The 27,969-nt window shown below is 37.2% G+C and overlaps 1 protein-coding gene across 3 annotated transcripts in view; it reads right to left on the minus strand.

The window, feature by feature from the left end:
* The window catches only part of LOC129003225 (uncharacterized), a 153,985-nt gene that overhangs the window by 44,701 nt on the left and 81,315 nt on the right, over positions 1-27,969 (minus strand). For all 3 annotated transcript variants that reach the window (XM_054431517.1, XM_054431518.1, XM_054431519.1), the window contains 2 exons: positions 24,880-24,915; positions 61-143 (listed from right to left, as the gene is read on the minus strand). In XM_054431517.1, coding sequence (XP_054287492.1) covers positions 61-117 — 57 coding nt within the window. In that variant the 5' untranslated portion in view covers positions 118-143; positions 24,880-24,915. The remainder of the gene's footprint in view (positions 1-60; positions 144-24,879; positions 24,916-27,969) is intronic.

The raw sequence follows: 27,969 nt of genomic DNA on the forward strand, positions 1-27,969 counted from the left end.
GTTCAGATCAGTACTAAAAGATAATAAGTAGGACACAGTTATCAAGTAACTAGTACATACCGGGAGGTCGTGGTAGAAGGGTTGTCGCGCTGGCGCGGAGGACGGTTGTCGCTGCATTGCTCCATCATAATCGGATTTTCATTCTGGAACAAATACAAACTAATATAGGAAAGTTCCTCTTGGAAAATCCTGAGGATTGGATTAGCAGTAGCCCAGGTTTTCTCTGCGAATTAAGTTATCTCACAGAGAGGAGAGAGCCTACTTGAATTAGCTTGAGCCTCCCATAAAAACTACTGTAGAAGTAGGCGAAAATTCACCATCCAAAAACATGTAGTATAACAGTATTTGATAATCAGGAAAACGTGCAAACCTTGTAGTTATAGGCCAATTTCCTTCATCCAAGAAATAGGAAACATTCCCAAAAGGAAGTGTGGAAACGTCCGGAGGCTAGCCCACGTGCATTACCGATACCATTACCAACATTACCACCGTTACCAGCGTTACCACAGCGGTATACACCACTGAGGATCCCGGAAGGCAACGGGTACCGAGGAATGTGGGGCTATTATCATGTTAAGCAGTGTAATGAACTGGGAATTCATTAGTAGCGGCGCTAGGCAGATAGGAGCCCCGTAGTATCTGATGTACTTGTACTTGGAAACGTAATGTGCTTCAGCTGGGTACTCACTAGTGACTCATTGTCAGACGTTTAAGGTTCATTAATATATCCTAAACCAGTGACATTTGGTAGGAAAGAAAACGCTTTTAACGAATAGGGGTCCAATCCTCTCAAATTCTTGTGGACGTGTCGGGAATCGAACCCACCCCTCTCGCACTGAAGTACTAACGTAAAACTAGGTTGGTAACACACTTAAATAACCTGAAGCACAGATTGTACATTCATAATATGTAATATGAATCTTTTACGTTTTATTGCGTGTAAGATTCTGAATAATATAAATACTTCTACCACACACAAGATAGTAAAACTTATTGCATGTTTTCTGTGCTTCTACCCTTCTGTGGGTTGTTTGATACTTTTGTACAGTCAAGCCTAGTAAAGCCGCGGTACAAACGACACTGTCTCCGGTCCACGTAATAAAGTAGACAAGTGGACTACACAGGAAGAGGCAGGTGCTAAGTATAACAAGTGGTTGGCCTTAAATACCACGCTTTACATTCATTATGCTGAATATTCATAGCGGTTCTCGGCAAACTTGGCAACGTATCTCGGCAAAAAGCGTAACATTGTGAACATAAAAAGGTGTTATACAGACGGTTTATGTTGCCTACAATTTGTTTTGTATTGTATTTGATCACTCATAACTTATTTAGGGATTAGTTATCAATAAGAAAACCGTGAAAGAATACATTTCAAGGACGAAATACCTTCTTTTCATCAAATTCCGGTAGGTGACACCAAAAGTAATGTTTAATCAATCGTTTTCGGGCTGGAATAGGTATGTTTGGACATTGGGAAGTTTAAATGAGGAAACATAGATCAATATTGAGGGTATGCAGCTAAGTCTAAAAATATGAACGGTGAAGTCAATGTTGTCTAGAGAATTGGATGATTCATCAAAGAAATGAGACGGAACTTCAATGTCTTAAAGACACTGGATTTAACTCCGAACAAAGTGACAGATAGACATTTTCTAAATCAATATTCAACGTTTATCAAACCGACAACTTCGGTAAAAATGTAGAAGTTAAGCATTAAGATATTTATTTATCCTACTTTCCTGACATACCGTACCACTGGTACACTTTTATACCATTAATATCATTAGATTTTTAAATTAACCTAAGTAGTTGACTGATGAAATCAAAGTATTTATAATCTCGCTAACCTTACTCTGACGTAAAATAGTTTACTTAATTACTTAAATTATAAGAAAAGTTATTAATATTATATTTGACAGTCGTATAAACTTCCAGAATGCATCAACACTAGCCTCCTTCTCTGATTGAAATTACTGTATTTCCCAGTAAACGAATACAGGTTACAATTGTAAATTTTCACCAACATTACTACATAATCCTCCACTCTCTGCCGATACCTCCGAGTTCACCATCAGTTATAACCTCTGGGGTGCACTTATCACTAATTATGATACTAACGCGAAGTCACGACTACTTTCCTTTTAGTAGAGCTGCAGAGGATGGTTAGTATAACGTAGAAACTTTGATATAACTGGATCTTCTTTGATATAAATGGCGACTTAGCGCCTGTAAGTAGGACACCATTTACGGATCTGTAGGACATTTACGTTTAAGTGTTCAAGGATATTTTCTAGGATACGAGTGAAGATTTAACAATCGTTAAATGAGTTTTTTTTACGAAAATACTTTCTGTGAGAAGTCTGGAAATAACACAATCATTGAACTGTTTCTAAAAGCAGTTACCGTTTATTTTACAAGCAACAGTAAACATTAACATTTGTGATAAAAGTACCAAAATATGTATTATTAATTAATATATTAATTAATTAATATGTATTAATTAAGTGTCTTGGCATGTGCCTACTCTGAATTTATTCAGTAAAAAAATTAAGTAACTCTTAATTCTTCGATTCGACAAGTAAATTTGTCAATACAATTTTTCGCAACAATGGTTGAAGGAGACTTTTTTAATGCTTGAGGTCGAGATGAAATCTAAAACTTGAAAATATAAAACTCTTTCAAACTTATGGCTGAGATGAGAATCATATTTTCCTCCTCACTATACGTTGAATGATTAGTCATAATATTAACAAATAAGAATACAATCAACCTTCCAGGAGGGAAATACGACAATGAGGTGTTAACAGCTGATTTACATGATCAAATACAGAGGCTCTGGCTTGCAAAAGGCAACTTTAGTTTATCACATGATGTTATAAATATAGCTAGAAAGTACCTTATTAGTAAAACCAAATTCCCAGTTAATATCTCAATAAAAAATTATGTTCCTAACACTTTTCTTCGTGTAAGTTTATTCTTACATAGAAGTTGGAGGGTGAACGGTGAACAACTCAAAGAATCTACAGTTCACCGAGACCCTACGCTGGCTTTTGAACTCCCGCTATCTCCCTGCAGGACAGAGCAAACAGCTGATATCGCACAGGCACCTCAAACACCTGTAAATCACCTAATCAGCTGATTTACAACTGTTGAGTTTGTCAACGGTTATCAGCTGTTTAAGGAATTGTAACATGATTGCTTTATTGGAGCCCACTGATAAGTATTTCATGACATTTTGGTATTCGATATTTAAATATTGAGGTATTAGCTTGGAACCGGATGGCTGTATATTTGAGTAAAGTTACTGCAAGCAGACTTACCTATTCTATTGCGGCACTTTTGAAGGGTTCAAGTCAAATTGAGTTTGAATGTATTGAGCTCACTCATGGTGTTGCGACTATACACTACGTGTGGTTTTTATTTGCGATTTTCAGCTTTGGCTGGACTTGTGTTGTAAGCTTGTTAAGTTTACATAAGTTTATCGTCAGAGGTGTCAGATTTCGGACCATGGACATCTTTTTACTCAATGTGATGAGAAAATGTTTACAGTTTTGTATTAAATGGTTATTCATTGTTGGTTGAGCAATACAAATGGTGTTCGGTATCAATGTTATGTTATATACGGTAAGTTAAAAAATGTCTTCAATTCAAAGAGTCCAAATAATGACGATAGATATATGAGGGAATATGTTTGATATGCTACTGACTTCTATGAAACCGAGTAAAAATAACAATGAAAGACTTATGTATTGTGATACGCAAAAACGGAAACTTAGCTACCAATCAACTACGAGACAATTTTTGTTTATTTACAAACCCAAAGCAAACCTTGACCAATGAGAGTCAAGTCCGGGTCGTGCTGGGTGTGACCGCTGACCGACCTTCAGAATGGCTTATCTAGTTTTATGGAACTTTAATCTAACAAATATTAATGGAGTTTAACGTTTTGCCATTTATCAACAAAGATGAAGTTGAGCAAAGTGGTTAAATGGAGCAAAGTGCGATAATGTTTAGTTTGCTTAAGTTCTGTTGAAGCTTAGCTTTTATAAATGATAATTAAAAATATACTAATTCTTTGGTCCCATGACTCAAATCAGTACATTTAAGTAATCAAATGTCCACGTGTGTAGTGCAAACAATTGAAGGGTATAAATCTAGTAAAGCTTTCAATTAAATAACTTGAAAGCCAACCTAATCAAAGTAAACATCTCTTTAATTTCGCAGTATGCACAATGTAGACAATTACGGTATGTTGTAGTAAATATTTGTAATTTTTTCCAGTAAAATCAAGTATACATTTAATAGTCTACAATAGGATACATTTTATAAATGTAGGAGTGTGTGAGGCTACACATTTTTCAATACTAATACATCATAGCACAGACTATGTACCATTAAGCTAATTGGTCTATAGTCTATAATAATAGGTATAAATAGATTGTTTGTAATATTCACAGAAGATTATAAGAAGATATGCGTGTGTCAATATTTAAATACATTTTAAGAGGTAAAACAACCCAAAATAACCTGTAAAGATTCAAACATATTTTTAGCAACACTAACATAGTTATATATTGATGAATTAAATTGTAAGATGTCAACAATGACTACTCATAGAATTATCAATATTGACACTACTACAATGAGTTTTTGTCCAGGAATACCAACACCAATTTTGTCTGCAAATTAAGTGTCAACATTTTGGTTTTCAAATCGAGAACCAACTGTCAAACAGTTTTCTATTTAAAGTGCAAAAGCTGTGTAAGTAAAGAGGGTTAATGAAACGAGGATAAACATGTAAAAACCTGGAAGTACTTGAGAGCTAATATCTGGTGTCAGTGGGTTTGACCAAACATGTCAAGTGAAGGTTTTTGCCACATTCTGCCCGTTACTCGGTGGGCGTTGTTTAGCATAATCACACTCCGCCCTCTCCTTCCTCAAGGGACGGAGGTATCCTCGTAGAAATTAAAAATCATGGTGATAATCTATATTTCAAACACATAGAATTCCTAAATTAAGGTAGATTTTTGAACCTCTCCCAATGAAAAAAGCATCACAAATCACTCATGTTAGCTCAAGCTTAGAAATACACATCTTTTTAAAATTATCTCTCACTCAAATCCCATCATCTTGATAGTACATATTTGTAATAAATTTGTATTTCACGATGAAAAAAGTATAGCTAGCTATCACGACTAACTATCCCCACATACTTGCACAAAAACAAGAAATATTCGTTGCTTACCACCTTAAACCTTAAACATTACAATTGCTTTGCACAAGAACAAAAACTCGTTGGTTTCACAGTAATGTATGTTAGTCTGCAAAATTCTATCTTCAGTCAAAATATATTGCATCGGACTTCTATAGAAGATGTCCAATACATAGAACGTTTGCTTATAACCTTTTAGGTTTTCTGGAAAATATGTCTACCGCTTATAAGGTGGGTTCCGATCCGAACTATCATGACATTGTCATGGCATTTACACTCATGTCTCCTTGCAATCGCCAAAATGTACACCATTGATGTGACCTGGGATGACAATTGCAACCTGTTTTATATTTCTACTTTCTTAATCTCCTTGAAAATTCTGCATTCACGGATGTTCACACAGTCACTCAGTCCTAGACCTTCCTCCCCAGTCGTCAATAACTCCTGGAGTGACCACATCCGGCTGCGAGGCTGTCTGTCTTCGATTGACATGTAAATGGACCTCGGTTCAACTCTTCTGAATGATGGTTCTGTAGAAAGTGTCAACGGTCGACGATTCTGGTCCTCAGAGGTTGAACGAGAAGTATTCGACACCCTTGTACATACATGTCTCCTGATACGGCGATGGTTCTTAGTGTATAAAACAATATTATGTCAACTGATTAAACATGTATAGGGAATTAATGAACATCTCACTCCATATAAGTTTGGCTCAAAACTTCACATTGAGCCTGAGCAATGTTTTGTTTTGACATTTGAAGTTCAGAAACCTAATTTAATTGAAGCGAGTTGTTCTGTAGAAAGAGGGGATCAATGAAGCCAATGTGGTTTATAGGACAAGAAAAAATGTTTCAGTTGATTTATATGTAGCGTCTGAGTTGATAAGAGCACGAAACATTTGTGATGTAGACCTGGTCAAAATCTCTCAGATCTTTGTTTTAGCAATGTGATAGCGCAACTATCCGATTATTCGGAGCTTACCTGAAGATGTTAGTCAACACACCTAGGAAAAACAAAAATAGATCCCCCAGGTGAAGAAAACCTGCTAGTCTATATAATACCTTTGACAAATAAGGTACAAAATAGAGTTTTAGACACTAGAGCAATCTGTGACTGGCTCACACAACTACATTAGTTTTTAGTAAGAAATTGGTGACAGCTGATCCATATAGATGGGATGCCTTCTTCTGTATCTAATAGTCAATGGTAATACTGACAAAAATTGGCTAGTTACTTGAGCTGTGGCTTCAAAAATAAACTCCAAGGGTTTTTGATTTCTTCTTTGTTGTTTTTGTATATTTTTCAAGCATAGATACTATTCCAGCATAGTGCAATAGGTTACATGAATAATTGCCTAAAATGAATATTCCATAAACCTAGTGCAATGAGAAATGATTGCGAATTAACACCATGTGATGTAACTATGCTTGTACGTTAAATGTCTCTGTCCATCTTACAACATCTGAATCTCCAAAAATATTGTAACCAATGAATTGTACGTGATAGAACTGGTGATCGCGTCGGAACGTTCCAATCATGACCGGAAGCACGTAACGTCTCTAGCACGTCTATGACATGTTCCATGTGTTCCGCACTATCAGCTGCTGCAACGTGCATTTTGCTTTCTTATCACACGTGAAAGCCCCAATGAAAGAAGCAACCCATTTGGAGGTTTTGCGGTTTCTCGACCGAGAAGTGTTTAATGTGCGTAATTACGTAGGTCACTTATGCCGTTTTTATTTCTAGATAGTAATTGCGGTTGCGAGAAAGTTGCGGTATACTTGGAGGGTGTGAAAACGAAAGGCGCTGCTGTGTGGTTTACGGGTTTGATCATGTGGTCAACCACTTGGCAATATTTATTAAAAGGTTGTAGGTATGGATTTATTTTACTCGCTCTAGAACTTAAAGTAGCATTCTAACTGCTTTAGAATTATTTTTTAGTCACATTTTGTATAAAAAATACAGGTACTTTTGGAATAAAGTAGTCCAAACTTCTTAATCTTTGAATATTTTGGGAGTTAGACCCGTTTTGCGTACTGCTAAGTCCCAGGCGTTAAAACTAACAATACTGTACCCATTGTTGTTTCTCAGGCATAAATTAAAACATAAAAATGTTTACAAATTTTCTTTACTGTAAATAAAACAATAAAGAATGATACAGCTTCGAGATACTGAAGTAAATTTCGGTTTTGCCATATAAATTTATAATTTAGCGCATTGTTTTCCAACAGTGGGATAACAGCGAGAGATAAATATGTTAAAATAAATAAAAGTATACACTTTAGCGACAAAAATGTTTGCACCCGAATCTATTGTTTCAGAAAAGGAATGACAATGCGTTTTGCTATATGTTAGAGTTGCATGTCATTATATTTTCCACTTATTAAAACCTACCTTATTTCTCACTCACACAAAAGTGTAAGTCCTACACTAACTTCTATGATCTAACTTGTCACTCCTTCATTTAACCTAGCGTATTTAATCTAAAACGTCCATGATTAAATGTACAGTGCAGTTAAACTGTAATACAATCTCAACCACCAAACGTAATTCAAACCACGTGACATTAATTACCGATCCTTCACAGCTGATATGAGCTTTACACGGCGACGGCAATGACTGACTGACATCAATTACCCCGGGGGTGATTGAAATGTCAGATGCAGATGAAGAAACGAACATGGAATTCAATTACCTACGGAGATGCTCAGATAGTATAGGCAGGTGCATAAAGAACCACTTCAATATGAGAAGTAGGACAGGGAAATGCGTTAGATCAATAATAGGGTCATCTAATAAATGTGTTAGTTAGTTAGTTTAGTTATCATGTATTATTAGAATGAAGTTCCTAGGATATATTATCAAAAGTATTACCGTAAACCTGTACTAATATCATTGACTATATAACACTACTGTAGTGCTAATATTCAGCTAAAAACTGAAACCACATCATTATGTGGTTCAAGCAGATCATTATCAATACAGCACGTTTAAGGTAGCAAAGATGCCCAGGTGCGTTTGTTAGGCTAAATATTAATACTGGCTATATACTAGCCGAGCCGACTAAGTAGGCTGTAAGGGTAAGGTAAAGACTGTAAACTGAAAGGTAACATAGTTATGTACTAATAATAAGATCAGTGCAGCTTTGTTTCTGCCTAAGACAAACTGTTTCTCAAAATTCCGTTTATTAAAATCCTATTGATCAATGACATCTTGTTTTAGTTTAAAATATTAATCCTACTAACATCACTCGGGATCTAACAGACTACTTTTTTGATTGACAGGTGGTTTTCAGGCTATATCAATAAAGGATTTAGATCTTATAATAATTTAAGAAAAATGCAATAGTAAATTATAGCCAGGTATGTGTAATTCAACAATTTACAAAGCACATACTTTTTCTACAGCTTTGATAACTAACATAGTGGATTTGTTAGGTAAAGTTTTAGTGTTATGATCGATCGAATTGTATTAGGTCGTTATCTCTGTTTCCCTAAACGGTTTAGTAATGTAATAATTATACATGTTATTAAAAAATTATTAATTTAAATTTCATTGGTATAAATCACGTACGTAAACTGTTAAATTGACTCAATAGTCAACGGAACTATAAGCATATACGCAACTCCCCAGTATCATTATAAATGAAGAAAAGAGTAAGAAGTTTTCTTACAAGGTGTTCAATGACAAGGATTTCTTAATCCAACTGCAATGTTTTGACAATGGTGGATACAACCCGAAACATGGAAACAACTGAGTCTTAATTGATCTGTTTGTCGGATTATAAGATAAATAAACATATTCATCACAAAGAAGTCTATCTATATAAATAAAATTAGAGTTTTGTCTGTACATTGCTTAGAATAATGAACTTTTTGGTTATTTTTACATTTCATAGGTCAGAGAAACCGAATCAAACCTTATCTCAATTTCTGTCTGTCTGTCTGTCTGTCTGTCTGTCTGTCTATCTGTCATTCTCTTGGTAACGCTAAAATACGCACTTTATTACAACTACTCCTCAATAACTATAGCACTGTCCCGCCTGAAACTTATTTTCCAAATACTATACATATATGAGATGGTTTTAGACGTATTTCATCGAATATGAGACAGTTAGATATTTAACAGTAAACCCTTGAAAATCAAGTTTTTGTCGATTTTTGACGTGGAATTTCTGGAAGCCCATGTTAACCTTATGAGAAATGAAATTATTGAATCTTAACAGCTGTTTCAATTAAACAAGTTGGTTCTGTTCTGTGATGTTCAATAGCATTAAAGTTACAAGGATTACCAACAGGGTGCAGCACTAGCACTATTATTTCTTTTACATTTATGACAACAGCTAATTTGCAACCTGGAGGCGAGTGAGCGTAGCGAACGAGCTAACCTGAAGGCAAGTGAGCGTAGCGAACGAGCTAACCTGAAGGAAAGTGAGCGCAGCGAACGAGCTCCAACATACAGGTGAGTGAGCGTAGCGAACGAACTTCAACCAGGACGTGATTGAGCCATGCAAACGAGATCAGATAGTAAAAATAAAAGTAAGCCTACCGTTATAGGATCGACCGGCAGACACAGAGGTAATTTAACCTTTTATTGATTGTCATACCGATCCGGAACAACAAAAAACAACATAAAATGAAGCTATGTATAATAGTTTGGCCAGCATATCTTAAAATATGCAAACCAACTGCTGTTCGTTATATAAGAAGGTTTCAACTGAATATTATAAGATCCCCGTGCGTAGAACGGGTACACAGCTAGTTATAAATAAAAAAATATGAATAAGTACAATTGTTTAATTAATTTGATTTCATTATATTTTATTATTATTGTTGTTCTGTATAAGTATTGTATAACATTTGCAGGATATTATAGAGTCGTTATACAACCCTATAAGTGTTTTGATAACACTTGAAGTTGTTATACAACATGTCGATACAGTAGTTATAACTACAGCAGATTGAATGCCTACAGTGTGAGGTACGCCTTCAGTGCAACCGCGCGTTGGAGTCTCCACGTTACAGATACATTATTCATCTCAATATTATTATTATTCATACGCTGTTCAGTGCAACGTTAGTATGTGGATCTAGGTTTATTGACAAGACACCTGACTAGCGTATCTAGCGATCAGTGTGGGTGGCGAGTACTGGTCGATGGGTAATGGAGGATAATACCCACAATAACATAGATTTAACATACTACTTATCAGAAATATCATACTTATGTATCCGATTTATAACTATTTACCACCACATTCCAGCAAAAACAGCTGTTTTCAATTCAGCCATAACAGAATAAAGGTAAATATACTCTCTTTTACGACTAGTCGAGGCGCTGAGGGGGTTTGAGCATGCATAAAAGTGTAACGAAATTTGACTTTTGATTGTTGCTATGGGTACCTAGTAGATGAAGAAAATCGATGTTGTCGCATTTCTAAGTGGTTAATAACATGGGGGGGAGGGGGTGAAGTTGGGGGGCCGCCCGGGGGGCCGCCACGCACAAAATAGCTTATATCTCAAGAACCAAAAGTCATATGAATACGTTAGACAAGTCAAACTGTGCAGAAAAATGCATTCTACAAAGAGACTATGTAGTAGTTTCACGGAAATTGACAAAATGTTACCAAAAAGTATATTTTTTTTAAATTTACGATAAGTATAATCAGGAGTATAATGGTTTTTGTTGTTGTTTAGAACCACTAATTTTTTTTATTGACAACTTTTGAGAGTAGTACACAATAGGTAAATAGTATTTCTGTATAATGAAACTATTGCGGTACATAACTTAACAGCTATACAATCATCAGATCCAATAAACATAACACAAACAAAGGCGCAAAACGCGTCGCGGTCATTGTTCCTGCTGCCGTAACTATTAATGGCGAGTACAGTTCAAGCTGAGACTTATATTATACTTTTAGAAAGATGGAGATTCTGAGGATTCATTTTCATATTTATAAAATAGTATTGAGTGACTATTATGTAGCGAGGAATATAGTTTGTAAAAGAAGAGAGTTCAAAAAAAATTTGGTGGTTAGAACGGTTCCATCACCTGACCAGGCTGCACAATTTGTGCAACAGCTGTTTTGGCGATCGCGTAAAGGTAGTGTAAACGATACGAGTAGAAAATGTTAAAACAAGCCTTGGAGAGTGCCTTAAAAACTTCTACGAGTGTCGTTAACACTATTTACGCGAGTTGTGTGCACTAATTAACCTGCGACAGTATTTTAATAACCAAAACCACTACTCAAAACTTAAAAAGTGAGGCTATTTTTTCTTTACCCCTCATTGTCTCTGACAGTAATGCAACGAATCATCGCACCAATCGTTAACAATTAAAATGGCCTGAACAGCTATTTAGTTGAAGTTCGAAGCATTATAATTTTACTTCTTCTCTATCAATCCTTGACCCTATCTGGGTACCAGTGGTGGTTATATTTTGGCCCTTTTGTAGTGGTACCATATATTTCACCAGAGAACAGTTACATGCCCATATAAGTAGATATCTATTATATATTATGTTTCAGTGATAAATGCTTTTAGGCGTAGTAGCAAGAGGTTTGCAAATTTTTGTATTATGCAAATTAGAAATGTCTAAATCAACCCGCAAAAATCATAAAAAAAATGTTTTTACCCATATTATCCATATGTTAAGGTTGTGTAAAATATAATTTCTTACGTAGAAATATCAATGTTTTTTTTTAAATACGCATAAAAATAAAATTATAAAAAAACTACAAAACTATTTTAATTACCAAATTTTATTTAATTGTAGTACAAGAAATAAATTTATTGCATCAACAGTAAATAAATATTATACTGCTGTAACAATTTAGTATTTTCACAAAAATTTTCAATAGAAAACATTTTTACCATATGTTTTTATTTTTATCAATATGTCAATCCATCTCCCTTTATCAAACCTTGTATAATATATGGCCAAACAGACCAATAGGTAATTGATTCAATACAATATAATACAGAACATTTTCAAATAACCTTATTTCATGTAAATATATAATAGCCTATAACTTGTTGTAACAAAATTGCTTCAAATTCAAAATAATTTTACTTAAATAACTTGTCAAAATTCAAATTTAGCTCAATAGCAAATGAAAATTGTTATAATATATGTGTGAACAGTGGCCTACAATTTTCCGTGACAAAGTCAGCATTGACATACAGTATGTGAATGCAACAATGCATCAAACCTTCCTCACTTCCAAGAGTGCTGAGCTAGTATGAAGATATAAATTGTAAACTGCATATTTTAATATTAAAATTTATAAAAAAGTGCATATATCTATATAAATAAAATTAGAGTTTTGTCTGTATTTGGAATAAATTAGTGAAATTTGATTAAAGAAGATCCGTCCTTGTTACAAACATTAATAACTACACAACATCAAGAAATTTAACTGTGAATAAGACATCAATTTTGGTGAGATCACTCCAGTAGACATTTTCTTTCCTTGGATCGAAACCATTAGAACATTTTTAAGCCTAACTTTTGAACTTTTGTACCAGAATTTAAAAGTCAAGAAGCTAATAGAAGCTTATTCAGAACATTAATTAATTCAACCTATCAGAAAATAATTTGAACATAATTTATATTTCAAAACAAAATTTAATTAGGCTATATATAATCACAAGATTAAATTCAAACGCCGCTCGATCACCCCACCTGAGATAAAGATCCATGCAATATAACCCCTCAACCTAAATTAGAACTATTGTAATAGGCCTAGCCTAAAGCTTAAATTAGTAAATTCATTTGCCACCTTTTGAAAAAATTTATTGTGAACCCTTAGTTTCTTTTCTTTTACCATCAATTTTGTATTGTAATGAAATAAATTTAAGTTTAGTTACTGTACATGGAGTTTCCATTGTATTCCTAGCTTACACTGGTTACACTGCATAATTTAAGAGTAAAAGCTCTTTCTCAAAATATATAGTTAAATGTAGTTGAAATCGAAATTTCCTGAGTAATTTACGTCAGAATGTGAAATGTTAAATTTTTTTACGATAACATAATTTTTATGACCTTTTAAAAACTACATAAAATTGTTATAACCAACCTCAGATTCGGAGATATATAAATTGTAGGGAATTTATTGCAGTTTCAGATGGTGATGGAAACGATCCACCACCAAAATATATTTTGAACTCTCTTCTTTTACAAACTATATTTCTCGCTACATAATAGTCACTCAATACTATTTTATATATATGAAAATGAATCCTCAGAATCTCCATCTTTCTAAAAGTATAATATAAGTCTCAGCTTGAACTGTACTCGCCATTAATAGTTACGGCAGCAGGAACAATGACCGCGACGCGTTTTGCGCCTTTGTTTGTGTTATGTTTATTGGATCTGATGATTGTATAGCTGTTAAGTTATGTACCGCAATAGTTTCATTATACAGAAATACTATTTACCTATTGTGTACTACTCTTAAAAGTTGTCAATTAAAAAATTAGTGGTTCTAAACAACAACAAAATCCATTATACTCCTGATTATACTTATCGTAAATTTAAAAAATATAATTTTTGGTGACATTTTGTCAATTTCCGTGAAACCACTACATAATATCTTTGTAGAATGAATTTTTCTGCACAGTTTGACATGTCTAACGTATTCATATGACTTTTGGTTCTTGAGATATAAGCTATTTTGTGCGCGGCGGCCCCCCGGGCGGCCCCCCAACTTCACCCCTTCCCCCCCATGTTATTAACCACTTAGAAATGCGACAACATCGATTTTCTTCATCTACTAGGTACCCATAGCAACAATCAAAAGTCAAATTTCGTTACACTTTTATGCATGCTCAAACCCCCTCAGCGCCTGGACTAGACCTAAAAAGGACCTTGGTAAAATGTACTGGGAATAGGAAACGTCCACATAGGAAGTAGCTATGTTAAACCTTGGTTCAGACCCTGTAACTTTTCTTTCTAATATCCACAGTATCTATTGACACTATTAATACATTTTGATATGACTTATGAATATTCTAAATTATGATTAACGAAAAATCTGACACAAATGAAACGTCATGAAACGTACTGCAAGTTAAATGAATCCTGGGTCTAAAATGCAATTTGAAGTGAGGTCTAGATTATATTTCTGAACCGTAATTTAACATGGCAACGAAAACGAGACTCACTTTTGTGTGTGTGTCATTTAGTCACTCATCCTCAAGCAGTTTTCCTACATTATCTTTATTTAACCTCACTAGAAGTCCGTTTATAATATGTAGCATAAGTGTGACGTTGCGAAACCCGCAGAGGTTGCGGACCGTGTGGACATATTCAAATGTTATACAAGAGGTCAAACTGTAGCCTGGTTATGTAACCAGGTCGTGACGTGCTGTAGGACGGCCACAGCAGACACCTCCACCTACACTACACAGGTCTAGGAGACACCTCCACCTACACCACACAGGTCTAGGAGACACCTCCACCTACACCACACAGGTCTAGGAGACACCTCCACCTACACTACACAGGTCTAGGAGACACCTCAACCTAAACCACACAGGTCTAGGAGACACCTCCATCTACACCCCACAGGTCTAGGAGACACCTCCACCTACACCACACAGGTCTAGGAGACACCTCCACCTACACCATGCCGGTCTAGGAGACACCTCCACCTACACCACGCCGGTCTAGGAGACACCTCCACCTACACCACACAGGTCTAGGAGACACCTCCACCTACACCACACAGGTCTAGGAGACACCTCCACCTACACCATGCCGGTCTAGGAGACACCTCCACCTACACCACGCCGGTCTAGGAGACACCTCCACCTACACCACGCCGGTCTAGGAGATACCTCCACCTACACCACACATGTCTAGGAGACACCTCCACCTACACCATGCCGGTCTAGGAGACACCTCCACCTACACCACGCCGGTCTAGGAGACATCTCCACCTACACCACACAGGTCTAGGAGACACCTCCACCTACACCACACAGGTCTAGGAGACTCCACCACCTACACCGCACAGGTCTAGGAGACACCTCCACCTACACCACACAGGTCTAGGAGACACCTCCACCTACACCATGCCGGTCTAGGAGACACCTCCACCTACACCACGCCGGTCTAGGAGACACCTCCACCTACATCACCCGAACTAAAAGATGACGTAGTGATGACGACAATATCACTAGCCACACCTACACTAGTACCAGTGGCGACATGTATCCTATATATAACCTTTGACTTTAAGGGGACTTAAGTAACATTTTGTCAATTTCCGTGAAACCACTACATAATATCTTTGTAGAATGAATTTTTCTGCACAGTTTGACATGTCTAACGTATTCATATGACTTTTGGTTCTTGAGATATAAGCTATTTTGTGCGCGGCGGCCCCCCGGGCGGCCCCCCAACTTCACCCCTTCCCCCCCATGTTATTAACCACTTAGAAATGCGACAACATCGATTTTCTTCATCTACTAGGTACCCATAGCAACAATCAAAAGTCAAATTTCGTTACACTTTTATGCATGCTCAAACCCCCTCAGCGCCTGGACTAGACCTAAAAAGGACCTTGGTAAAATGTACTGGGAATAGGAAACGTCCACATAGGAAGTAGCTATGTTAAACCTTGGTTCAGACCCTGTAACTTTTCTTTCTAATATCCACAGTATCTATTGACACTATTAATACATTTTGATATGACTTATGAATATTCTAAATTATGATTAACGAAAAATCTGACACAAATGAAACGTCATGAAACGTACTGCAAGTTAAATGAATCCTGGGTCTAAAATGCAATTTGAAGTGAGGTCTAGATTATATTTCTGAACCGTAATTTAACATGGCAACGAAAACGAGACTCACTTTTGTGTGTGTGTCATTTAGTCACTCATCCTCAAGCAGTTTTCCTACATTATCTTTATTTAACCTCACTAGAAGTCCGTTTATAATATGTAGCATAAGTGTGACGTTGCGAAACCCGCAGAGGTTGCGGACCGTGTGGACATATTCAAATGTTATACAAGAGGTCAAACTGTAGCCTGGTTATGTAACCAGGTCGTGACGTGCTGTAGGACGGCCACAGCAGACACCTCCACCTACACTACACAGGTCTAGGAGACACCTCCACCTACACCACACAGGTCTAGGAGACACCTCCACCTACACCACACAGGTCTAGGAGACACCTCCACCTACACTACACAGGTCTAGGAGACACCTCAACCTAAACCACACAGGTCTAGGAGACACCTCCATCTACACCCCACAGGTCTAGGAGACACCTCCACCTACACCACACAGGTCTAGGAGACACCTCCACCTACACCATGCCGGTCTAGGAGACACCTCCACCTACACCACGCCGGTCTAGGAGACACCTCCACCTACACCACACAGGTCTAGGAGACACCTCCACCTACACCACACAGGTCTAGGAGACACCTCCACCTACACCATGCCGGTCTAGGAGACACCTCCACCTACACCACGCCGGTCTAGGAGACACCTCCACCTACACCACGCCGGTCTAGGAGATACCTCCACCTACACCACACATGTCTAGGAGACACCTCCACCTACACCATGCCGGTCTAGGAGACACCTCCACCTACACCACGCCGGTCTAGGAGACACCTACACCACACAGGTCTAGGAGACACCTCCACCTACACCACACAGGTCTAGGAGACTCCACCACCTACACCGCACAGGTCTAGGAGACACCTCCACCTACACCACACAGGTCTAGGAGACACCTCCACCTACACCATGCCGGTCTAGGAGACACCTCCACCTACACCACGCCGGTCTAGGAGACACCTCCACCTACACCACACAGGTCTATGAGACACCTTTACTACACCACACAGGTCTAGGAGACACCTCCACTTACACCACACAGGTCTGGGAGACACCTCCACCTACACCACACAGGTCTATGAGACACCTCCACCTATACCACACAGGTCTATGAGACACCTTTACTACACCACACAGGTCTAGGAGACACCTCCACCTACCACGCAGGTCTAGGAGACACCTCCACCTATACCACACAGGTCTGGGAGACACCTCCACCTACACCACACAGGTCTATGAGACACCTCCACCTATACCACACAGGTCTATGAGACACCTTTACTACACCACACAGGTCTAGGAGACACCTCCACCTACCACGCAGGTCTAGGAGACACCTCCACCTATACCACACAGGTCTATGAGACACCTCCACCTACACCACACAGGTCTGGGAGACACCTCCACCTACACCACACAGGTCTGGGAGACACCTCCACCTACCACGCAGGTCTAGGAGACACCTCCACCTATACCACGCAGGTCTAGGAGACACCTCCACCTACCACGCAGGTCTAGGAGACACCTCCACCTATACCACGCAGGTCTAGGAGACACCTCCACCTATACCACGCAGGTCTAGGAGACACCTCCACCTACCACGCAGGTCTAGGAGACACCTCCACCTACCACGCAGGTCTAGGAGACACCTCCACCTATACCACGCAGGTCTAGGAGACACCTCCACCTATACCACACAGGTCTATGAGACACCTCCACTTACACCACACAGGTCTGGGAGACACCTCCACCTACACCACACAGGTCTAGGAGACACCTTTACTACACCACACTGGTCTAGGAGACACCTCCACCTACCACGCAGGTCTAGGAGACACCTCCACCTACACCACACAGGTCAAGGACGAGGATCTACAATGTGTTTGAGAGGTTCACATTGAGGCATGTCATCAGTTATGCGCGTTTTTTAGTAGGTAACGCAAAAATTGTATGTCCTGTGTAAAATATTTAATTGAATATTTTAGCTCAAAATATAAACTTACATCAAGAGAGTCTAACTTCTGGCAAACAGCACTCCCCCTCACAAGGTAGATAGATCATCCTGAACCTTTTACCAATGAATAAAGCAATTTGCATTCTTAGGCAACCGAAAAAAACCTATACTGTAGTCATTATTTACTTAATTTTTTGTATAGTGTTACAAAAGAACCACGAATTAACCCGGCACTAAATTTATTGTACCTAGTAGTTTTTCTTAGCGTTCGTCTTCGTTCTTTGTATCCATGGTACACAACCCAAACAAATACAGCGTCTTCAACATCCATAGCCTTCCAACGGGATTGGTTTTAATTAGTTTTAATATGTAAATTAGAGGTTCCAAATAATGTTTAATCAATAAAAACGTCAGAGAAAACCTACATAAAAGAATAATACAACGTTTTACAAGTCTTACAGCTGTTACTTGCGAAAAAGATAATTATAAGTACTCATAGTCGCAACTTGATGATGAAATATTATCATCGTTAGTGAACTGCAATAAATAAAAGGGAGAATGTCCGGCGATGATGTAATCATCAAGGATGTCATCACCCGAACTAAAAGATGACGTAGTGATGACGACAATATCACTAGCCACACCTACACTAGTACCAGTGGCGACATGTATCCTATATATAACCTTTGACTTTAAGGGGACTTAAGTAAATTCAATCTGGACGAGGTTTAATTTTTTTTATCATAATAGTAAAGTTACTCACAGAAGGTGTTGCAGTATAAAGTTCAATTTTCTCCCTTTGGTTTTTTTTCTGAGACTAATGATGTGACAGAAAAATGCTTCAGTTTTAAATAAGTTGTCCTTACAGAGTTTGGTTTGGTTGAAAAGTTTAGGTTTGCCACAAAAACATTATTTTTTGTCAGATCACTCTAATGGAGGGACGATTCAACTATGTTTATGTTTATTATAAAACAAGCAACAACTTTAACATGTGAATATAATTTATCTGTTGTCAACAATATAACTGTGTTAACTTATGGAGGTGGTTGGGTAATGCAGACATTTTCCAAGTCAGTGGATATGTCATGGAAATGGGAGATTGCACAATACCTGTTGGTGGATCTAATTAAATGCTATTTGGAAATGATTATCAATAATTAGCTTGTTAACGAATTCAACGTTAATTTGGTAAGAGGGGTTAAGCTAACTAATATTTTTAAAAAGAGTAATAATTGCTAGGTTGCACAACACCTGTTTGACGCTATCTGAATATCCGTTTGGGATTGGGTGTTGATCAATTAGACTTAATTAATTATTAAGTGAACTATTACTGTTACTATTTGTACTACTATATGTATACTATACTAACTATTTGCAAGTATGAGCTATCTAACATTTTATGGAGAGCAACTACGATTGCACAACACCTGTTTGAAGCGCTGAAACAATACGCGTAGTCAATAACAATTAACATTTTCAAGAAATAACAAGTTTAAAAATTTTAATAGTTAAGTATAAGCTGTGTAAAGTTTCGTTGGGAGAAACTAAGAGATTGCACAACATGTTCTAGTAGCTCTTTGTTTTGAGATTGTATTGAGGTTTAACCCCAGTACACATAAACACAGTTATTTGCATCATACTGTAGCCAAAACTACTGGTTTATACATGCGTTGAGGGACTAATGTATTTCTTTTAAGAATTAGTCAAGTGAATGTGAAATTCGTCCGATTATTTTGCATAAAAAATAGTTCCTGTACATCGTATCTTTATATAAAATAATTTGTGTTTTTAAATGTGTTACATGGACTACAAATACACTCCTTCAACATTAAGAGATTTTGTATTGCTTAATAATTTTTGTCTAATAAAATAGGAATCCATTATTGTGTTTGGTGGGGTAGTACATTTTACATCTAAATGACAGAAACAGCTGTCCGTATATGATAGGAAAACAAGAAGGAAACTATTTTAGAAGCTCATTCGAAGAGGTTACTTTTAGGGTGTTTATTTCTATACAGAATGGTGCATATTGCCAAAAAAGTTCGTCACACGGACAAAAGTTGTCTTTCCCGACCCAGCTCATTTTTAAGCAATGTTTTAAATATACAAAAATCCAACCCATACCGTATGTGCCAATACAAGTTGATATTTCGTGTAGCATGTTTATTTATTTGTTGAGGCAATTCCACATCGCAACATACGAGATGATCTCAGCCATGACTTCATCCTCTGCAGTGACCCGTGGTCGACCACCTAGGCACCCGTCGTCGCCCGGGGACTCCCGAGACCTCACGACCACGACCACGGTCTAGGAGTGGCGCGGCGTCATCCTCGTCTACACTTGGGAAACTGTTAATGTCAGTTACTGTGGGTAGATGACCTGATCGAGAGGGATTCACGGGGAAGCCTGGTTGTTATGACAACACGATTAACTCGATGTGCTTAAGGAAACACTACAGATAAATTTAGCGGTATTATGGACCCAGCTGTCCTTGATAATTGGGCTCTTAAATAGTAATGCCTAAAGAAACAGCTGGTCTCAATCAACAATGTACATATCGTCTTTCTAATTTTCAAATCAAAAACGTGTTGAGCAATAACATTCTTGCATAACAAGTTCTTCAACTAATTTCGATCCTCTGAAAATATAATTATCTCAGCCATTATTTTGACACCAACTTAGAATAAAAAGATGCAAATACCTAAGAAAAACGGTTAAGTGTTATAAATAATTCAAATTCGTGAAGAGGGACACGTGACAAAATTGAAAGTGAAACTCAAATCGACAATAAGGTTCTGAGTCACACCAGAAATGCCAAGGACAATATACCAAATTGGTCAGTTGCTCGTTTCCAGACCACAAGAGACGGATGGCTTGTTATTACTTAAAAGCTTTAGTAAATTTCGTTTAAATAATTTCACGGGAAAATTAATTAATTAAAAGTGGTCCTCTTGACTTAAGATTCGTCAAGTCATCATCTATTAGTATTATATTAGATTTACATGACGCCAACTTCAGGGTGCATTTTTAAGGCGAAGATGAACTTTTCAATTTTGCATGAATGAGGTAACAGCGTTGTTACCTGATTAACTGATTAAGATCAACTGGTTCTTCGCTCAGGACGATTGAAAAAGTCCAATGATCAAGGATAGCTGGATGCTAAATCCAGTTTCGAACAAACAAAAAGCTACTTGCCTTTTCTTACACTGAACACACAGCATTCCAATCACAAACCACTATTTACTCATCTAGTCGGCTTACTGTACGTATGTAACAAACACAATACATTTGTTGTATTTGTTGACTTGTACTTTAAATTTTCTCTAATATCTGGCATTATATCACAGACACGCAAAATCAAATATTATGTTTGTAATACACCTACATGAGTGGAAGGTTTCCAAGGCATGCATTTTCCAACAATATATTGCATAAGCTGGTCGTTTAAGATGGATAGTTAAAGGATTAGGTTCACTCTTCGAGAAAAACTCTTCAAGGAATCCTAATGGTTTAGTTATGTTCCATACTATGGCGATTTTAATCCTGTTAATTAATCTGAATAAATTAATATAAACTCACTAAAACCACCTCATGGACTGTGTGATAAAACAGACACTAGGAACTCTAGCGGGACAACGTGTTGAAGTATCTATTGTTATACAACCAACTGTAACATGTTTCCCAACATAAACTTTTCAAACTGTTATATTTTACAACCTGTTACGCAACGGAACCGTAGCCGAGTGACTGTTCAGAAATAGAACCATAATTAATAGGTATGGCCTTTCAGTGCTAAACCTGAACATTAGCTGTAAATAGTTGGTAACTGCGTTCATATTTTGTGGCGTGGCAAAAAGCCGATTGTGTAAACCTAACTATAAACGCCAATGCGATAATGTTTCAAAATAAATTATTGTAAGAATAATTAATTGTATTTTCAATTGGTTTCAAAGTGTTGTTTAATTGATTCCACATACAAGAGAATAAATAATACAATTTCAGGATGAATGTATCATTATCATGTGTTATGTGGTTTTATTAATGGGTTATATTGGTCCATGTATTTGAACAACTTATAAACTTTTGATGTTTAACTGAGCAAATTGTTGTTTAAAATGCATTCTCAAAGAGGGCGAGTCTATTATGTTTAAAGTATTATTGGTAACATTTGATCATTGATACGTAAAAACTAAACAGATTTTTAATTATTGTTATACAGTAGCTCGGATTTCCTGGCATTTAAATCTTTTTAGTTTAGTGCATGTTTCATTAACTATGCACATTTAGTAATTTTCAGTAGTTTTCTGCCAATGCTGGGTCTGTATTTTCATCTAATATCATGTTTAAGTTCCTTCACACCTGAAGACCATCGTAAAACGTCTTATCTACTATCATTACCGGGACATGTACTCAATTGATTCCATAAAATATTGTTTTCATCTAACTCACCTAGTAACAGCACTAAAACATCATTTTGGCACTGAAACACCTAATTACGGCTGATTATTTAATTTCAGTGAACCAACAAACTGACATGCATTGTTGGTAAGGACACCACATCCTGATCATACATATTATTGTTGTTTCCGGAAGTGAAGGACGACGGAAGTCATAGGGGTCGTATCAGCTGACTCTATCAACCTTGATGGAACAATGGCAACGTCATAAATTGTGTGACTCTATATATTAACTTTGATTGTACTACGCTCCTACGTATGAAAGCAGCAAATTCTATTGAATTAATATAACCTTTGAGAGGGTTTGGGTTAAAGTCTCCCTGGTTTAATCGAGAAAATCTTTTGTAATTGAAATACTACTGATTAAGTAACTAATTTCGACAACTTTGTCTTTACCAATTTATTTGTTACTCCTTAAATCCTATTTCATTGATAACTATTAATAACTACAACTTAAAGTATGTACAAAAAATACGTCTAAAACACTTCCCCCACTAATAGATTATCTCTCTTGTAATAATATATTTACACTTATACTGTTGACTCACAAGACGGTAAACACTGTACATATAAAATATGGTAAAGTTACAGATTTATCAGCTTAAAACCTAAATCACCCAATAAATCCCCCTCGATGCATCTTATATCTATATCATCTGGTTTTTAAAGAGTATTACATTGGTAGTTAAATTAGTATACAATATGAAATAAGTCATTTTTGTCCACATTAACCAAACCTTCCAAGTAAAAATAAAAAAATCTAACTTAAGTTTCTATATAGCAGTAAACTAAAGCTAGTTTTATACCTACTGCTCAGGTGCAAAATACTGTATACATGAAGTGATTTAATTCTTTTTAGTTTTGTGCAGGATCCAAGGACCATTAATTACGCTAAGTTCTTTTATGTAAGTTCAGGTCCTTCATCGAATTTGAAATCAAGCCCTCGTTGAAATCAAAAGAATTAAACTCAACATTTTTCTCCTATCCTAATTATTTGATTTAAAGGATTTAAAAAGCTAAGATATTTTTACAATTATTAAAAAGGTGGTAAAATAAAAGTAATTCACGATTGGATGCAACAGACCAACTGCATATCCGCGTACACCTCACGTGACACTACACCAGAACAGCGCAGCTACATGTTACAACATATCGCGTGCCAAAGCCGCACTCACTACTCCGCTAATTATCCTCAGTTGAGGTTTTATCTACAAATTCAATTATAACTTACGTAATCAACTTCCTGATATTTACTCTGTCATGCTTCGTGTTGAGCTCTCCTCGCCTCTTTAACATTGTCTGGTCCGTACATTATGGTGAGTATGGGAGGGAATAGATTATAGTCTGTACGATGGAACTTGTCTCCTGACCCTTTGTATATCTGGGATGAGCCCTGGCCTTAAACCATTGTTTTTAATTTGAAATATTATATGACTTTTAGTGGAGAAGGGTCTCGCATACGTATGTTTTTATCAACAAATTAAAGATATCTTTTTTTCTATAGATGGATCGAAACATTGCTTAAATGGATTCCACTCGACCAACCGCGTTCCCTACAATTATTTATACGAGTGTCAAGCATCGGTTTATCATTTGTGACAAGTTTTAGGTTTACGCTAAAAAATTTAAAAGCTGAGAATACATTTCTAAACTGTGGGTTGTGATCCACATAGATGGAATGCCTTCTTCGGTATCCAAACTTCAATGGTTTAATGTAACTTTGGGATTCATCATGAACCTACTGTGAGAAAAAATTCGCAATTTTCACGTGGGGTCCCTAACAAGACATTGACCAAGGAACATATAATCGAGAAGGAAGCGCCAAGTACTCATGTACCGTTGAGAGGAAGAGGTCCAATTAATCCCTGCTAGTTCCACTGGTCGCCACTGACAGCGCTGCGGTCGCTCCTTGACCTTTTACTGACCACCGTAGAGTTCAAAGGCCAAGGAACACGACTGCGCTTCCGTTACTTTATGGAACATTGAACATTGTAGTCTGTGAGGTGTGGATTTGGGAGTTCCAATATCCTACAAAAGTAAAACAACCTGGAGTCTTACAATACATTCTGTAGACAACGAACAGAATCATTTTGTTGCCTACAACCACAGTTAATTACTAGTTCAATCCCTTTATTTTCATCTTTCTGTGTTTTTTTCGCTCTGAAACCACATGCAAAGTCTAGTTTGGGGCAAAGTCAACACTATGTGGGAAACTGCTAAAAGTAAAAATTAATCTGGTTTAGAAACATACAACCTATGCCGAAACTATAAATCAGCGTATGATGTATATTTTCTACTAAAAATATCTTCAGTGGTCCTGACGAATAATTATTAAGGAAGATGCATCAGGTAAACTTTTTTAGTTCTCTAACAAACACAATTTTCTTACCTCACGTCAGTGGTCCATGTCCTCCCTCTCTGTATCCTGCAACAAGAAATTATCAGTTAGTTTTAGAAACACGATATTGCTTTGACATGAGTTATTATAAATCACGTTTTGATAGTAGATATTGATACTTCGTTGGTAGTTATGCTTGAAAATGTCTAGTAAAAATATTGCTTCCAGCTTTGCCTAATTAAAATGGAAAAAGTCATGGATTTTCTCGAAGCTTCTTCTTTCTTTCAGCAATCTCTAGAGATTCTTCATGCATAACATACTTGAAGTATCTTCATTCTTCAACATGGCAACACGGAACGAATACTCCAGTGGTCTTTGACTTCCCCTCAACCCTCGTTATACAACAGACTATTACAACCGAATTACAATCAACCCTTACGCTACGCAATTCAGCTTCCGCATTGGCTGAATCTCCATAGATAAAGGCCAGGAAATAACCTGGTAACTCGGAGGCACAATACCCAGTGTGTCACGTGATAACATCAAGTGCTCCTCACTAGACTGCGACAAAGACCTGTAGAGAGCTCACATAACTGTTACGTCATCATGTCACCTGTGTTATCTCGTGACGCCATCATCAGAGACAAGGGGATAAGAGCTTATGGTGGTGAGGATGTAATGCTGACATTGTGTGATCTCGCATGGTCTCTGGATCCAGAGACCAATCGAGATATAGAAGCGAGATGATCATCAGAATAAAATAAAAGGTTCATTGTATCGATGTTAGAGCAATCTGTTGTAGAATGGTATATTGGTATAATCAACCATATATGTTGCATGATAAGAATTGTCTGACTCTGTATTGTTGGAAAAAGTTGTGCACATCATCAGATCAGAACTTGAAGCTAAAAGACAGAATGAGGATACCTTAAGTAATCGTTTATTGACTACGATGGTTTGATTCTTCACCCTTGTGAATTTATTTAGCTTGGTCCAGTTTATAACCCTCAAAAAGCTACTGACTTCAACCAAACCTTCAAAAGCTACTGACTTCACCCAAACCCTAAAAAAGCTACTGACCTCACCCAAACCTTCAAAAGCTACTGACTTCACCCAAGATTGAACTGGCAACCACTCAACATCCAACCACAGCATATAATATTTTCACACAAATCGTTAAAGGTAATTTTTCTAGAGGGTGCGACAGTTTATCGATGTCACAGTTTTGTCACGCCGAGTAGTTTGTCACGCTGGTTGCTTGTCACGCCGTCACCAAGGACGGTCCACGAGGATCGTCTGCAGAACAAAGCAGTCAATGATCGGGCCTCATTTGCGTTTGTTTCGGCAACCCAGGCTTTGCGAAACCCAGGTCTCGCTCGGTCACCCTCGGGTACTTTCGGCCAAGATGCATTTCAATGGGCGATTGCATGGTTAAACATCGATTACACCATTGCTGTTCTTTGATATGTCTTGTTGCAATGTGTGTCAATCACTCTATAACTCAATATCCCGTTGATTAACTACTTCAGATTATTTTCATATTTGGCATTCACCTAATTTATTAAACAATTTAACATGTTGACCATCAAAGTTCAATCAAATATACCCCACCATCACCTAAAATAATAAATAATAGATTGAGCTATTTTCATACTAATATAACTGATTCATAAAAGAACCTTGTTTTCTACGAATAATGTCAACGGCGAGTGTTTGATACCCTGTTTTGACGTGATCGATTGTGTTTGACTGTGCCGTAGTACTTATATGATTAGTCAAATGTATTTGGAGAAAACTGGCGAAATTTTAACGAGGGCATATTACAGTATAGAAGTCTTAATGCTCCAACCACAAGGTCAGCAACACCCCTGGAGTTTGAACACTTGGATAACAATACTCGTTAACGTTGCAGACCTGGTCAATGATTTTAAATCTACCTTCACCTCCGGTTTGGGGTAACCTGTGTGTGTTCACAGAACTACTCTTCTAAGGTGATGCAGCAGTCGTGAAGCAGAGCCGTTGAGAACACGTGTTGTAACTTGGCACAGGCTCAGGTGAAAGCCGTGACGCAAGCAGCAAGTCACTGTGTCAATCTGAAGCTGCAACCCCTGCTGGGATACACTGCTGCAACTGGTATTTGGCAAACAGTGACGATGTTTGGAACAGCTCATCAACAACGTTTGGCACTACCTGCTACTTATTTATTTTCGTGTAAATATGACGCTCTTCGTTTGAAGAAAGAAAACTGTCCTTGTGCAGCCTGATGATGGTGTCACACAGACACCGAAACTAGTTGTTCTAACAACAAATTTGGATAGCTTAATAGCAGGTATTTGAACCTTTTTTAATATTATTTGGCAATCCGGAGGCTAACAACTACAATGAAGTAAACACTTTAAGGCACAACCTTTTTACATGGCGATTTCAGGCCAAACAAAGACATGTAAGACTCATATCATGAAATTATACGCAGAGGAAACTTTTATGGAACACATTTTGTCTTCAGGTCCTGTATATGTGTAATAATGGTTCAGAGTATATGCAGTTGATAGTCATGTATGTGTCCATTGATAAATTAATTAAATCCAACTTATACACTAAGAAAATGTTAAATAAAAATCATAATAAATAATATGACATAACAATTTTCCTCACGTTACAGCAATTGAATGAACCATATTTCGAAATTAAGTAAGAAATCACAGTGACCAAGTCGCTCGTCCTGTTGAATTAGATAGATGAAATCAAATTAGAACCGCTGGCGCACATAAAATCCAACTATTGCTACAATTGTCCGGTTTTCCGTTCGAGTTACGTAGCAGAAATTATAAAGATTCGTCTCAAATTAGAATGAGGCGAACGTGGAAATGGTTTCCTGACGGACAATTCCTTGCTTCCGTAGCTCCGGGAATGGGTTGGCCCTTACAATCGGGTTGGTGAAATTACAATTACACTGATACGTAATTGACAGTAATTAAATATGACTCTAGATCCAGTCTTGTAGAATGTAATTCAGTTACATGTGAAGGACAGTTTCTGAAGACTCGTTGTGATTATGGAGAAGGGACGATTGTAGAATGGGGCTGAGGCAATTAATGGAGAAGTGGTACAAGGATTTTTATAAAATTAAAAGAGGATATT

This window comes from Macrosteles quadrilineatus, unplaced genomic scaffold, assembly GCF_028750875.1.
Source record: "Macrosteles quadrilineatus isolate MER2022 unplaced genomic scaffold, UCM_ALF_1.0 Scaffold_9__3_contigs__length_116548681, whole genome shotgun sequence".
Taxonomy (NCBI): Eukaryota; Metazoa; Arthropoda; class Insecta; order Hemiptera; family Cicadellidae; genus Macrosteles; species Macrosteles quadrilineatus.